Below are 16,469 nucleotides of genomic sequence, written 5' to 3'. Positions count from 1 at the left end.
AAAACAGGAGTGCAACAACCTTATCCCAGGAGACAGCAATAAAGAGGGGCTGTGCCATGGAGGCACACTGGGCACCAAAGGCCCAAAACCTGCAACAACTTCGGTCACAGGAGGACCTCCAACCATGTGGGCAATGGCACTCATGGGGGGTGAGAAACGGCAACAAAGCATTTGTCAGTGTGTCAAGACTGCCACTCATATCTATAGCCAGAACAGAGACCAATTATAATTGCCTCTTGAAAGTGTTCCGGTGTAAATTGAAGGGTTAAAGAAAAGGGTCAGTAAAGCAGTGGGTACAAGATTGCCAACAGTGCAAGTGGCAAGGTTTCCTTGCAGGAGTAGAAGCAGAGTGGTGGTGGGGAGAGGTAGTAGAGGGGAGATGCCTGTCATGTGCCACGATTTCTCCCCACATTCAATACCCCATTCAATTGGCTTCCCTTCAGCCTGCTACAACACCTCCCATAGTCACTATTTACATCTTTCTGACCAAATTGCTATGTAATTACCGCCTTTATTGATTTAGACTAATGAATCAGTAATCGCATCATGAATGTAGGTTTCAAAAGTTTAGAATGCTAAATACAGCCAATTCTCAATTTAATAAAAGGCATTTAGTACTTGGTTTAGCCCATTCATAACTGCATCAAGCTCAAATACACAGCCTAAAATCGTTAATTGCAAAAGTTGATGAGGGTACCAGGCAAAATCTGAATCGGGTGATTTTGCCAAATATAAACTTCTTAGAAAGAGGGAAGGTTGCCCATGAGCCAGGTTTGCCTTACTCTGATACTTTCATATTCATCTTGGGATCTTTGATGAAATTCCAAAGAGTAACTGAAAACCACACTTATTTGCAAGACTTGAACCAGCACCCATTCACCCCCGGCCACCACCCCATGACACAACCTTCACATTTCCTTTATTTATTGAAGTCAGTTGCACGCAAATCCAAAGTGGCCATTAATTAATACACATCCACTATGATGTAGATGACGCAGACTCCATCTCAAGATATACTCCATCAACATCCAGAGGCAACAAGCCAGCCTCACATTGATACAGTCCAGGATGCCCAGTGCTTTCCTAAAGCTCAATGCCTTCAAAACCGAATTCCTACTGCTCACCAACAACACCGAACACCCTGACATCGAGACCTGGCACTCCACTATGAACCACGAGGGCTTCAGAACCCAGTTGACCATCTGTGCCAAGTCCCTTCGTCTCCACATCGACGGACACGTCTCTTTCGAGGCGCACATAGCAAGGAAAACACAAACAGCTTGGTACAAACCTTCCCTCCTGTAGAAAATAAACCCCTTCATTACACCAAACAACTTCCGATCTGCTGTCCAAGCCTTGGTCCTCTCCCACCTGGATGGTGGCAATGCCTTTCTGCAAGGCCTTCCAGTGATCACTCTAGCACGAGTGAGTTGTGTCCTACATGCTGAAACACAACTTGGAGGACTGTGCAAATTTGACTTCATCACCCTGACCCTCATAGCACTGCACTGGCTACCGCTGCAAACGATTATCACCTTCAAATCGTCTACATCATCTACAAGGTCATCATTCGCCGGTCCTCAAGCTACCTCGCTGACAAGCTTAGCATCTGCACAGCCCTACGATCCACCAGAAGTAAGGACATATGCAGACTTGAACTCACCCGTTGCAGGAAGGAAAGAACCAGAAGACGGCCTTATTCGTCTATGCCCCCAGAATCTGGACCCTCCTCCCTGTCAGCACAAGGCTTGCCCCTTCGCTTCTACATTTCAGGAAAGAGCTCAAAGCCCTCCTTTTTAAGGAATAGCTCCTGGCTAACACCTAAGCCAACACTCACTTCCCACCTAACCCGAGTCTGGGAGATGTGCTCCTTGCCGTTTTCTTCCATAGTTTCTTGTTGAACCCTTGCTGCCAAATTGCCCACCCTCCTCCACCATTGTTAGCTCCCTGCTCCTTTGTATCTCTGCTTCCCTCACTGTGTACACCAAAGCTAGGTCTGCACTCAAAATAATAATTAATTCGCTCATTAAAGTAAGCATTTTATTTAAAAAAATTGCAGTCTGAGTAGTTGATTTGAAAATATTTATTTAGTTAAAAAACAATATTTATCATTTAATGTAATACATTACTAAATTAAGATATATAATATACACTGAACAAAAAGGCAATAGTAAATTACGCCATGGTCAGGTTATCTCACTGTCTGCTTAGCAGCAATATCTGAGAATAGGTGTAACATGAAAACTGAATTCTCGGTAGTGCTCAGTTTTGGTCCTGTAGGGAAACTAAAGGCAGTGCCAACCAAATTCTAAAAGTGCATTTCTGCTGGCTCATCCGCAACGAGGGCGTTCAGTAGGAAACACAATGTCATAAATGTCATTGTAGTGATCAAGGAAGTGCACTTCCAGTCCTTCTGTGATGAAATCTGGTAGATCAGAGTAATCCTTCTTGTTCTCTGTGGGGTAGATCACGCATGTGACACCAGCTCTTTTGGCCTGCAGAGAAGACACAAGGTATTATTGCTCACTCATGTAAAGTTGGTTTAAAATATGGCTGGAGTTATTACCTCCAGGGAAACCCAACCTCAAGGTTAAAAATAACTGTGTGGAATTAAAAAAGGTAGATTATCAACTGATCCAAACTGCTAAATTACAGCATAACATTTTGTGGAAATAGAAATATTTTGAAGGAGTAATAAAGAACACGAGGACCATGCTGTGCTTGCAAATGACTGGCTACAGTTGGGTATAAATGCTGGTTATTCTGATCCCCCACTCTGGGCCAGAGTCAACTCGAAAGGTCTAATATGGACTTCTTAATGCCTCGCATCATCTGCCTCTCCAGGGTCACCTCTAGAGGGAAATCAGTGGAGGCATTCCTTGTAGGTCAGTCTTTTCATCCCACTTCTAAATGCGCACCATTCCCACATTCTAGTTCAGTTGATTCTAAGAACCCATAAACTCTCCTACTCAACTGGCCCGCCGCCCTCCCACCCCCAAAGGATCTTCAGCTCCGTTTTTCTTTGCATTATACACTTCCCAAACAATAAAGGTGGTTTCCCGTTATTAACAAAAATTGAATCTCAATCTGCTTCTTTACCTTTTGGGTGAAGTGAGTTCAAACAAACCCTTGCAAGTAGAAAGAGGATTCCCTTGGACTTGTCAGTTCTATCGGTGTACGTGAGGCAGCAACACATTGGGGTGATGTGCATGGGCCGCCTAGGACCGCAGCCCAGTTCAAAATAGTCCCCTCCATGCATCAATGAGAACGCCTGTGTGCTCAGAGGCACTGCTGCAAAGGACTTCTAAACCCATTGCTAACATGGCTGTGTCGCCGGGTAATACATTGATGTTTTGTCGTAAAGACTTTGCACAGTCCGTGGTAAAAATAAACAGGATTTATCGAAGGTCGTTTCATAAAGTGCTTCTTACCATGCTTCATGGCGCTGGTGCGATTACACATTGTTATCAAACCCATAAAGAAACATTGATTCAGCTCTTCCTGAACAGGTTATCTACAGTAAGCACAGACTTCAGTAGGAAGCACTTCACGCAATTTGCTGTCTGTCCTGCACGAGAACATGGGCTGTGTAGGCGTTTGATTAGTGACTTGCTTTCACTGATGACTAACGGAGGAAGATTCTGCAGAAGTTTTTTCAGGCCCTTTTCCATCCGTTGAGGCAGTCCTTGGCTTGAAAAAGGGGAGGGGGAAGGAGAATGGTGGTGATCACATGCAGGGAGGGGGCTGTTGTAAGGGTCCAGGTTCAACGCTCCCAAGGGGGGGGCACAAGTAATGTGGTGATGTCAAGAGTGACGGGGTGGGCGACATCGGGAGTGGGGACGTCACTGAATGTGGCGCAGGTTGCATAGGCATAGTGTAGTGTGTTATGACACATGAGTAGGCACAGGCGCGGGAATTCCCACAGGGGAATGCAATGGGGTGGCCGATGGTAGTTCGCATAGCGTGGGCATGTGAGGGGGGTAGAGTGGGTGCAATGTGTCATAGGGGGTAATGTGGGAAGGGGGCTTTTGAGCAACATATGAATAGAGAATACATTTTTTGGCAGGCCCATGCTAGGAAAGCCTTTTCTCAGGCAGCCCATAATAAAAGGGCTGGAGGCTTTTTGTGACAGCAGTATGTATTTTTTGAACATTCAGCAGAAAGTGTGCAGAAATGTTGCAAGACTGAAGTTCACCAAGAGAATACAGTCCCATTGAAGTCGCTCTAAGAGATACTTTCAAGGTCAATGAGCAATGCACCTGGTGTCTGATAAGAACTGACAGAAATAGAAATCAAATAGTTAATTTAAATCGAGCCACGGTGTGGTATAGATATTTCAGACTACATTTGGCAGCAAGATGTGAGAAGGTAGCTGGGGAGCCAGAGAACTGGGGTAGTGGTTGTGGGGCGTGTTCTGGGATGTATTGACCCACTCTGCTATACTATGCGGCCTCACTCTGCTATCTATGGTGCGAGAAACCGTAAAATGGCGGCAAAACTCTTGTGCGCGCCAAAACCTACAAAAACGCGTTTTTTAACACACAAAAAGATGGCTGCACAACCTGCCACCCATAGTGCATGTGTGGTGGAACAGAGCACACGCTGCAGAAAAAATGCCAGTGGGCTCCATGACAAGTAAACAGAGTGCAGAGGGAGAAGCAGCTCTTTGCAAGTGAAACTCCAAAAATGTGCCTGTAAATGACATTTACTTTGCTGCTGAAACATCAAATTCCTGTACATAACACTTTCCAACACTCCAAATCTTGCTTGGCGCTAAAATTAATTTAATCCAATGAACCACTGTGAATTTACAAAGTCCTGAAATGTTAAGAGTAAAACACCTTCTCAGCAAAACTGGATTGCCTATGAATGACAACTCCTGTCAAAAATCTGTAGCAGCCACAATGGGCTACCTGTGAGTGACAGCTCCTGTCAAATGGGCTCTCCTGATTAAACTTTAAAGTGGTCTAAACTAAAGGTCTGCCGGATTAGCAAATACAAGAGGACTGTTGCTGAAAAGAACACGGATCTTAGTTGTTTTGATCCCACCGGTTTAAATCTAAGAATGTAAATGATATATGTTATCTTATGCAACAAGTTTGTTTTATGCTGGATTTCAGGTCAATAAATTAAGAATTGACCTAAGCTGGCTGGGCCTGCGAGAGGTTGACAAACAGGTTTCCACCCAAGGGGAGGGCATTGCTCTCAGCAGAGGCTCACTGACACATGATAATTGTGGTGTATGCCAGACTTGTGTCTGCTGACAGTGACTGAACAATGGCAGATTCTCCAGGCCAGGAAATGGACGCGTGAAGAGATCATAAACTAGGCTTGCAGAAGGAAATCCCAAAGGTGGGGGGCTGCTCCTTGCCTCCCGAGACGGACAAAAGGCTGACCATTTGCTGCTAAAGAATATGTAATGAACATTTTTTTTGTTGAGATTTATAACTTGCTATCAGAAGTGGTTAAAAATATATAACGGCAGATTTGTTAATCTTATTTTTGGCCCTACATTTCAAAATTTAGTGGATACTGTGTGTAGTATGAACTGGAATAGCAATATATGTGGTTTTATGGGAAGTGTATTTATGCTAGAATTGTTAAACTTTGCACACACATTGCTATGGTAAACGCGCACATGTGTGGAAATTTGTAGAAATTTTGGAAAATGGTTTCATGGCGAGAAGGACAAAATGCTGCAGAAAGGCGAAACAAGGTCTCACAGGTGTGGGATTTTGATGAACAGATACTACATAAAATATGTAATCATTGTATGTGATTTCCATAGGGGTTACAAATGTATAAATATGTTTTTAGGACAAAATTCGATTTTGATACTAGTGGCTAGGGGAGGTTTCTAAGTATAGGAACAGTGTATTTGACCCGTTTCTATCAAAAAGCGCATAGTGAAATTTGGCCGTGAATTTACATTTTTGCAAATATTTTACACGTGTGAATTGTCTTTAAATTATTTCGCACTTTGCCTTTGAGATTCCAATTATTTTCTTTTGAATAAATCATTGCTTTTGATTGCTTGCATCTGTTCAAGGCGGCTCCTGTAGAAATTTATAATTTAAGCATTTTTTAACACATTTAGTGTTTTTGCTCAGCCAGTTTCAAAGCCATCCTGACAGTTGAAAATTCAAATCAGTTTTTCTCTTGTGTTTAAGGGGGGGGAAGTTGTGAGTGATATTCTGTTGGGTCTGTATTATTCCCGAGTACCTGCTCTCTCCTCACATCTATTTAAATTGCCTATTGGTGGGTTGAGGGGTGTTGCAGGGGGAACCTCTAACCACAGTGCTATCTGTTCCAAACCAACCCAACAGTATTATTTTCTTTGCTGCATTCTTTTTGTGTTCATTACCTGATTCATAGTGCCTTAAAAGATATTATTAATTGTTCTTGTCACCCCATTGGTGATTGTTGTTACCTATTAAAAATATATTGTGATTTACAATTCTAAATAAATAAATAACTATTCACTGTTACAAGCTAGCCTGATTCCTGGTTCAGTGTGACCTGGGGAGTGGTGGGGTGTGGGGGAGGGAGGGGGCGGGTATTTTGACAAGGTTGTGATATAAGTGGTTTATCATTCAGAATATTGAACTTATAGACAAAAATAAATAAGGGTTTCATTTGCGCACTACATGCTAGGCGAGACTTGGGTGCGTGCCTGATTCAAATCCCTTACAGTGCAAGAGGGAGCCAGTCAGTGGAAGGAGGTTTCGGTGTCCCTAGGGTGCAACATTGTAAAGTGTCGTCGCGGCAAATTATTGGTCAACCTCAGTGTGAATATCTCGCCCCTTGCCATCTTCAAGATGTTCTGTCCCATCAGTATGCAATAGTTTATCCATTTGTATAACAGGCATTCCCAACCAATGGCAAACAAGTGTTTTTGACTGATCAGCACAATCACATAATTGCGGGGTGGTGTGGGAAGGTTTGTGATGTCACAGGGGTGGTAATGTGATTTTTGTGCAAGAAATGGTACACCCAATAAGGGTAATATAAGGTACATATTGCCATAGGGGCCTGATGTAGTTACACCAATCAGCCCCTGTAACTTGCCCTAAAAGTGTAACTAAAATGTTGTATGGTAATTCTGTGATTTGTGTATAAAATGTTCCGCTGCAGTGGGCAGTGTTGAGATCTCATTTCATTCAGTTCAGTTCCACAGGGCTGTCTGTACCGTGTCTCCCAACTTTTGGGTCCAATACATTTGCGTTACTTCTTGCTTGGTGTACGCTCCTTTTTGGATTGTTTTTTCTTCATTGGGATTATTTTCCGACAGAGGTCCCCTGGTACAGAGCCATAAACCATCAAGGAACCAGCCCTGATGTGTTTGATGCTGCTGGTCCAACGAGTAAAGGCCTGACCTGTTGAGTGGCCAGTCGACCACCTGGCAGACTTTTAAAGAGCAGTTATCAAGCAGCAACGGGGCAATACCTTTTCTGGCCATTGGGGGCAATACTACACACTTTTAAAACCTACGTTTGGAATTCATGGAAAGTACAGTTAATGAACAGCCCTTTGCGGAGGGGTTGCATCTAACCTGCATAGCAGTGTTTGCAGAGTTCTGCAATAATAACCTACTTGACTCCATCAGGAGTATTACCAGGCATCCCTGCCAACTACTCCCCCTGTTCAGGCAGAACATACCTGCTGCAGAATCAACATACACACATTTACTGGTATGCATCAGCAACTTTTGCACATACAAGAATCGGAGCCATAATCCGTCCTGCAGGCCCTGCATGCATAGTCAAAAGAGAATACATCTTTGTCCATCATGCACACAAGGTACATTGCCTTATCCCCACATCGACTTGTGCCACCTACAGGCATAAACGTACTTTGCAGACTGGCAGCAGGTTGAAAACATAACTTCCATGACTGTCTCTGAAAATGTCTAGGTACAGCAGCCCAACCAGTAATGAAGGTTCAATTCTATGTGAATGCGGCAGCTTATTAATGCTGGTGGTAAAGAAGCGGCCGCTGCATTCCTGTTTTTCCGGTTAAGGTAACCATCTACACCCATTCCCCTTACCTCTGTGTATGGTGCTGTGAATGGGAATGCCACTGCCAGCGATTTTACCAAAAGCACCCCAACACTGGCAAAGGGACCTCGAACTAAGGGTTCATGTGCCTGCATTAGGGTAAAGAATTCTGCCGCAAGCGCTGATAAGAAATTACTTACCGATAATGTGCTTTCCATGGATTGTTTTCCCGCAGATTCCTCATCGGACAGATGCATTCCAGCGTCTGCGGCTCGGAAACGTTTGACAGGTTGCACAGGATTCCTCTTGACGTGCCACCCGGCTCCGAACGGGATGTCAGCCACCATATATACTAAGTCACTAAGCCCTCAAACCTCAATTCCTCACTGTCCCCTCCCTCCACCCGACCCTGAGCTCAGCAGTCATGGAGGAAGACTGCAAGGATTTGGGCTGAAAATAGCCAAACAACATGAATTATTTTAATTAGAGGATCAGGATTACCATGGAAAGGCTTCAAACTGTGCTTAATATACAACTATTCAAAAACACGTCCGACAAGAAGAGGACCACCACAAAGATTGCAGACTACTTTCATAGCCGGGCCGGATTGTAGGGTGATGAAGATTCTGCGTGAGAAGAATACATAGAAAGAACATTACCAGTAAGTAATTTCTCCTTCAATGGATTGCATTCTCCTGCAGATTCCTCATCAGATAGACTCCCAAAGCAGTGCGGAGGCGGGATGAAAGCCCTTAGACAAGGATGCTCTGCAAAACCGCCGTCCACACCACGTGTTACATCAAAGCAGTAATGCTTGGTGAACATGTAGAGCGACGACCACTTTGATGCTCAGCATATTTCCTGTACTGGAATGCACCTTTGTGAAGCAGATGATGCTGCCTTGACCCTAGTGGAATGTGCTCCAATGCCTGGTGGTAGATATTTCCCTGCTGTCTGGTAACACTCTGCGATGCAGAGTTATTCACAGGGAGATTGCCTGTTTTTTCATAGTCAACCCCTTTCTGGACATAGAGAAAGCCACAAAGAGTTGGTCATTATGTCTAAATGCCATCGTCCTTGCTACATAAAAGCGGAGACCCTCTTAGGGTCCAACCTTTGCAACCCCTCCTCATCTTTGGAAGGATGTGGAGGAGGGTAAAACACTGGCAAATCGATATTCTGGGACACATGGAATTCAGAGACCACTTCGCCAGGAAAAAAGGCCGCACCTTGAGTGAGACTTTCTCCATAAAGAACCATAGCAAAGGTGGCTTACTGGATAAAGCCTGCATCTCACTTACACATCTTGCTGACGGGATTGACACCAGGAAGGCTGTTTCCAAGGTAAGTAGCCTGTCAGAACATAAATGCATGGGCTCAAACGGAGCCGGCATCGAAAATGTGAGAAAGAGGTTTATGTCCCAGTCCGGAACCACAAATGGGGTAGGCAGAAACCCATTTACAAGGCCCTTTAGGAATTGAGTCATAACAGGGATCGTGACGAATGATCCCTGATCCGGAGACCTATTAAAAACAGACGAAGCCGCTAAGAAGCCTTTAACTGTACTAACCTGAAGGCCTGAGGAGGCTAGCGATAGAAGGAACTCCATTCCCTGTGACGAATCCCAGGATATTGTCACTGCTTCTGTAGGGGGAGCCCCTTCCCATGAGGCTAAGGAGGTGAGGCTGCTACCCGATAGTTCCCCAGTGGGTGGTACTCAGCGGGTGGAACTCCTGGGACCGGAAACCCCCTATGGGACCAGTGATGACTATTGAGGGAGAACGCAGTATCCACCTAAGACCCCCCCCCCCACCTCTCCTGAAACCCTACCCTACTTCTATAGTATGCAAGAATTGGAAAGGACTGACTAACATGAAGATCTGAGTTAAGAAAGCCTGTTCAGAAAGAGGCGCAGATCCGCAGGGATCACATAGATGAACCTGTCTGAGCAGTCTAGTCTTCAGTCACAGGCCTTACTGGATACGGAGATAAAAACTAAAGACGGACTCACCCGAGTGTCAGAAGCTCCGGAGAGGAACCGCGAGAGGGAGTGGTGCTCAGCGAGGAAAGCAGGAGAGGCAGACCCAGGCGAGGAGACGCTGAAGTGGCAGACTCCACCGGACATGCTGAGTGAACCAAGAAACTGGCAGGGGAAAGCGCCAACAGCACAGCCCTGCAGGACCATGCCTCAAATCTTCTCCATATGCACGTGTACAGAGATCTGGTAGATGGTCTGCGTGCAGCCAGTAGCACCTCAAGTACCTCTTCCGAGAGGTCCTATTCATCATACCTCATCCTCTCAAGAGCCATGAATATAGGTTGAGGGATTCCGGGTTCGGGTGGAGTACCCGACTTTCCGATTGGGATAGGAGGTGCAGTCGTTGAGGCAACCGGAGAGGTGGGCAGACTGTCAATTCTAGGAGTTCAGAGTACCATGTCCTCCTCGCCCAATTCGGGGTGGGAGGGATCGAGATCATGGTGGCTCGAAATCTCCTTAGCCACCCGAGAACCCATGGAATTACAGTTATCAGAAGGAAGGCATAGTGGAAGATAGTGGAGGTTGAAAAGACACTCCACCAGGAATGTGTCGCCAACTGCACCTCTCGCTGGGAATTTGCCTGCGCAAAACTGTCTGCACTTCTTGTTGGAGCTCATGGCAAACCAATTTACCGTAGGGGTACCCCATGGAGCCAAGATCGCGAGAACCTCCTGGCACACTTCCCACTCGTGGGAGACCATGCTCTGCCTGCTTAGAGCGTCAGCCAGCCTATTCTCTGCTCCAGCCAGATGGACAGCGGAAGCAGAGATATGGTTCTCCAGCAACCAGAACCATAGTTGTAGCGCCTCCTTGCAAAGGTGTAGGGACTGAACACCCCTCTGTTTGTTGAGTTTGTGAGAAGGGCGAGTAGATAGAAATGTCGGGTCCCCCTTGTCGGTTTCTACTTTCTTTTTCGTATGCTCTGAATGCCCAGCTGGAGTGGAGCAAGGTCTCAGCCACATGGTGGTAAGGACCTCAGCTATAGCAACGTTGAAAGGCAACAATCTTTCTTTGGGGGGGGGGGTATCTCCAGAATATCTCTCAGGTCATGGGTTGACAGGGGCTTTGGCGGGGTGCCCAGACCCAATGCTTCCACCACCCTATCAACAGTCCTGCGGTACTGGGTATTAGCATGTCCATATGGGGCGGATTGCTGTATGTCTAGGCCAGGAGATGTGTACAGACCACTTGCACCATGGAGCCCTCCTGCAAGAGCAAACAAATCAGCCTGGTCGGCAAAGTAATCATCTCCACTGGTCCCTTCACCCAGAGTTCCCAAAGCCAAAAAAGTGCCCAACTGTCACAAATTGACCGCATAGTGTTGAAGAACGTCGATTGAGACTCGGGAACAAAGGAACAGTCGGGGAATGGCGTCGGTCCACCAAGCCTAATGGAACCGATAATACTGGGCCCTTCTGCGCTATGGCCGACTTCTCGGTAGTCGTGGTCAAGCATGAGGGCGTCAAACTGACTTGGCTTCCTTGGTGCCGGAGCCACCAGGCACAACTGCAGCATCGAGACCGGAGTCGTACCAGCAGCAGCTGTTTTAAACATTTGGAGCATCTGCTCCTTGAATGCCTCCCACACTGCCATCGACGCACCTGGACTCGGGTAGGTCTTACCGTGTTCCTCCGACGAATCAGTTTTGTTGGTGGAGCTGTTTCTTTTGTGGGAAGATGAGGACAAATAGCTCAGTGAATGAGACATTGTCTTGGTCTTCTTTCAATGCTTGTCATCTTTCTCGGGTGTAGGACCTTCAGAGTCTTGCTCCGACAACCTTGTGGTCGAATGAGCTGGAGATTTTGACGGGGGCTGCAGAGCGCTAGCTTCGCCGACCGTTCCATCAACGACTAGGGGTTCATTTGCTGACAAGAGCAATAAACCTCGATGACATGATCTTTACCCAAACACCAAAAGCAGATGCCATGCAGGTTGGTGATCGACATCATGGTGTTGCAGTCTTAACACTGCTTGAACTCGGACACATTAGGAACTGACATATTGATGAAAAAAGCGGTCAAAAAGGGCAATATTAGTCGAATAGTATCAAGTTTGAACGTTCTCACAAGACTCGTTCCAAAAAGCAGTGTGCTGAACAAAGGAACCTAGGTATGGGGGGGCATAGTGACATAGTATATATGGCAGCCAACATCATGTCTGGAGCAAATAAGTGGCACATTGAGGACAAGAGGGATCAACAGTTGAGCCATAGTATGCCCCCCCCCCCCATGTCGATAAAAATTCAGAGTAGCTGATGCTGGAATTAATATCTATCAGCGGGAAAATGCAATCCATTGAAATGACATTGCCTCCATGAGATCCTCCAAGGTGGACATGACGAGAGATTCAGCAAAGTTGGGTACCAAGTCCTCCTAGTTCAATCTGATTAAGATCATGTCAAATCCCTACTGCTGCATAGTCCTAATCCCCAGTTTCCCCAGAATAAAAGCATAAACAAGCTCTAACTCCCAGCAAATCAAGAGTGCATCTTCCAATAATACTCCCCCAAGAAGCAAAACCCATTACACCACTAATACCTAGTTCCAGGAGACGTGGGCAATCTTCTACTGTCCCACCCACAGACTACACATTGATAGGCAGTGGACATGGGTGCCCGAGTCCTACAAAGATGCATCCACCACAGGGTGACATGAGGTCAAGACTGACTGAACTGCTCCCCCTGTTGGTTAATTGGGGATATCCACTTAGGTATTTATTTATTGAACATTTGGATTGTCATTTCTCACAGAAAATTGAGAATTTTGCAAAGCTTAGGATCAACCCGGAGAAGATCTTGTGGGTTTCCCCAAAACCAGTTGCAGATGATATATTATTGGCAGTCGGGCGCTGCCCCAACCCTTTTAGTGATCCTCCAGATCCTAGAGAACTCTTAAATCCCTTTCCATTATGAAGCAAGTGTCTTTCCATCACTCCATAATACAAGTGTGGTTTGCAGTGCAATTTCTTTGCATTTGCCAAGAAGATAAACAATTTAGATTCTTGCAAATGCAAAGGCTGGCCTTTTCTGGATACAGCACTGTGCTGTGTGTCGGGGAAGCCGAGCACCTTCGATGGTCACATGTTTTGTATTGTATTCAATTGAAACTAAAGAATGCAGTGCCACAGATCTCAATTAAGGTCTTCACCCCTCTGTATCGCTGCCCGCTTCAGCCTGATAAAAATGCTGACATTCCCCTGCCTAATCGTGGGCCACCTGCTGACCCCTTCACCCTTGCATACTGTCAGCAGAACATCAGCTAATCTGGAGAGATGAGGGGACATTACAGAAAAACATGTGAAGTGGAAAGAAAAAGAATTGTGGGAGGTGAGAACGTCTTGGGGGTTTAGTGAGAGGAACACAGGTATGAACATGTGTTTTACAAGGAAATCCTGGAATATGTTGGACACTGAAAACATGAAACATTTTACAGGTAAAGGCTGTCGTAGTCTGATATTCTGTTGGACAATGGCAGCATGAAAATGTTCTTTATAGGGCAAATATAGCACACGTTAAGACACTATTTACAGTGAGTCCATGCCGCAGTATAAACATGCTGCAAAAAATAAATGCTCATTTACTCCAGCATCATAACATTTCAACAACATGAAATAGTAGTACTCAATACAGGTGTTTCAGCTGGAGGAAGCCGAAAGCAGGTCACCAGCAATGTATCAGCATGTGTTCAAGGTCACAGGGTGAAGAGCCAGGACATGTAATGGAAGGGGGAGGCACAGACAGTGAAAAGGGAATGAAATTGCAACAATAAGGAGGGTTTATAAGTGCCCCCTGGAATACAAGTAACAACACTTCATATAAAGCGCCAGGGTTACCTTAGATCTTTCATTCACATAATGACACACTGGCGTTTTGTCACTTGTGTGCCTTCATGGCATCTATGAACAACATTTTTCAGCCGGCATGTTCACATAGATCCAAGGAGCACATCCATCTTAAAAATGTTATAAGGAACAAGTTACTTACCTGTAACTGTTGTTCTACAGCATGGGTCTGGCATGGATTCACATGCTCATGAATATTCCCCGTCGTCAGACCGGGAATCCTCGGTAAAGAAAAAATCGGTATCAGTTTCATTTCTGATCTGTCTTTCTTAGTAGAAACCGGTCACTGATCTCTGGGTCATATTGCCCACAGCCAGTGACTGCCCTCTCCCTAAGCCCCTCCCCTGGCAGCCATCCTCAGATTTGGTAGCACGTAAAGTGGCAGTAAGACCAAGTGAAGAGCCGCAGAGGGGAAGGAGGGAGGGTTCGCATGTGAATCCATGCCAGACCCATGCTGGAGAACAACAGTTACAGGTAAGTAACTTGTTCCTTCTCCAGCATGGGGCCTGGCATGGATTCACATGCTCATGAATACAAGAATACATAGCAGTACACACATGCACAAGCACGGGAGGTGGCAAAAGGCTCAACATTAAGCATTACATAAACTCAACATTAAGCAACTCTTACCTACTCACCAGGCCCACCCTAAGGCGAACAGGTTGCACAGCACTGCTTGGCCGACCCTGGACTCCTCCCTGGAGTCCCGATCGACGCAGTAGAATCTAGTGAAGGTGTGAGTTGACCTCCACGTAGCAGCCCTGCAGATGTCCAGCAGGGGCACACCAGACAGGAACGCCGTAGTAGCAGCGATCGCTCTGGTCGAATGGGATCTCGGACGGCCCGGCAACGGTCGGCTTGCCAACCGATGACAGTGCATGATGCAGCCGGAGAGCCATCTGGAAATGGCAGCCTTCGAGAGAGCCTTCCCTTGGTTCACAGGTCCAAAGTTCAAAAATAGCTGTGATATCTTCCGAAAACTCTTTGTGCGGTCCATGTAGAACTTCGGCGCTCTAGCCACATCCAGCAAATGCAAAGTCCTCTCGGCCGGCGACGAAGGCGACGGAAAGAAAACAGGTAACACCAAGGGCTTGTTGAGGTGGAAGTATGACGGCACCTTGGGCATAAAGGAGGGGTGCGTCCTCAGGACCACCCTCGTGTCGTGAAAAGTCAAGTATGGAGGCTTGCAGGATAGGGCCTGGATCTCTCCCACTCGTCGTGCGGAGGTGATGGCCCCAAGAAACGCAGTCTTCCACGACAGGAACTTCAACGGTGCCGAATGCAGGGGCTCAAATGGCGCACCCATGAGCCTGCCCACCACCATGTTGAGCTCCCATGCCGGGGCAGGGGCCTTCACCGGCGGGAACAATCGGAACAGTCCCTTCATAAATTCCTTCACCAGGCGATGGGACCACAAGGACGCCTGTCCTGTGGTTCTAGTGTATCGGGAGATCGCAGCCAGATGTATCTTGATAGAGGCGTGATCCAGTCCAGCCTTAGGCCAGCGACAGTAGGTACGGCAGCACTTGAGGGGCCGTAATCCGTAAAGGGTTAATCTTCTTCGCACGGCACCAGACAGAGAACCTCTTCCACTTATGTCCATAGCACTTGAGAGTAGAGGACGCCCTGGCCTTTGCAAGAACCTCTCTGCAGTCAGCCGGGATATCGTACCCTCCAAACTCTAGTGCTGCAGGAGCCAGGCCTGCAAGTTCAGCGACTCCGGGTCGTGAAGAAGTATGGCGCCTCCTTCTCTGGAGAGAAGATCCGCGTCCGTTGGCAGCTTGACTGGTGGGGACGCTGACAAGTCCAGAAGGTCCGCACGCCGGTGCGGCGAGGATCATCCTGCAGCGGGACCTCTTGAGCTGGTTGACGAGTCGGAGCAGCAACGGCAAAGGAGGGAACACATATAGGAACAGGCCGTCCCAGGGGAACGAGAAAGCATTGCCCATGCTCCTCAGCTGGGGAAACCTGCTGACGAACCTCTGGCACTTGGAGTTCATCGCTGTCGTGAACAGGTCGATCTGCGGTTTTCCCCATCGTCGGAAGAGTCGATCCACTTGATCCTGACGTAGTTCCCACTCGTGGCGCGATCGCAGCTCCCTGCTGAGTGAGTCAGCGATGGTGTTTTTTATCCCTTCCAGATGAAAAGGCACCAGAAACATCCCTTGGGAGACAACCCAATGCCACAGATCCTGGGCTTCCTTGGAGAGGGCTGGGGCTCTGGTTCCTCCCTGCTTCCGGATGTAGAACATTGTGGTGGTGTTGTCGGTGAAGATTCTCACCACCTTGCCCTTGAGGGACGGGAGAAAGGACCGGAGGGCCCAGAACACTGCACAGAGCTCCAGGATGTTGAGGATGTTGATGTGGAGCGGCTTCTCCTCCGGGAGCCAAAGGCCTCTCGGCTGAAGTTCTCCAGTGTGCACTCCCCACCCTTCCAGGGAGGCATCCGTCGTCACTGTTATCTGGTGAGATGGGGTCTGAAAGTCTGTGCCTGCTGTCAGATGAGCGCGGGTGCCCCACCACCGGATCGCTCGTCGGAAGGTCTCGTTGAGCGGGATCCTGTCCTCGAAGCTGCCCGTCGCTTGGATCCAGC

The 16,469-nt window shown here is 47.0% G+C and overlaps 1 protein-coding gene across 1 annotated transcript in view; it reads right to left on the bottom strand.

Annotated features, from left to right (window-relative positions):
- Positions 1–2,068: 2,068 nt before the first annotated feature.
- Positions 2,069–16,469, bottom strand: part of LONP1 (lon peptidase 1, mitochondrial) — a 1,004,634-nt gene continuing 990,233 nt past the window's right edge. Inside the window, exon 18 of the mRNA XM_069649597.1 lies at positions 2,069–2,495. Within this exon, the coding sequence (XP_069505698.1) occupies positions 2,331–2,495 (165 nt within the window). The 3' untranslated portion in view covers positions 2,069–2,330. The remainder of the gene's footprint in view (positions 2,496–16,469) is intronic.

The sequence above is a fragment of the Ambystoma mexicanum genome, chromosome 1p, assembly GCF_040938575.1.
Source record: "Ambystoma mexicanum isolate Mex_15411 chromosome 1p, UKY_AmexF1_1, whole genome shotgun sequence".
In the NCBI taxonomy this organism is placed as follows: Eukaryota; Metazoa; Chordata; class Amphibia; order Caudata; family Ambystomatidae; genus Ambystoma; species Ambystoma mexicanum.
This window is presented reverse-complemented; position numbering and strand designations above follow the sequence as displayed.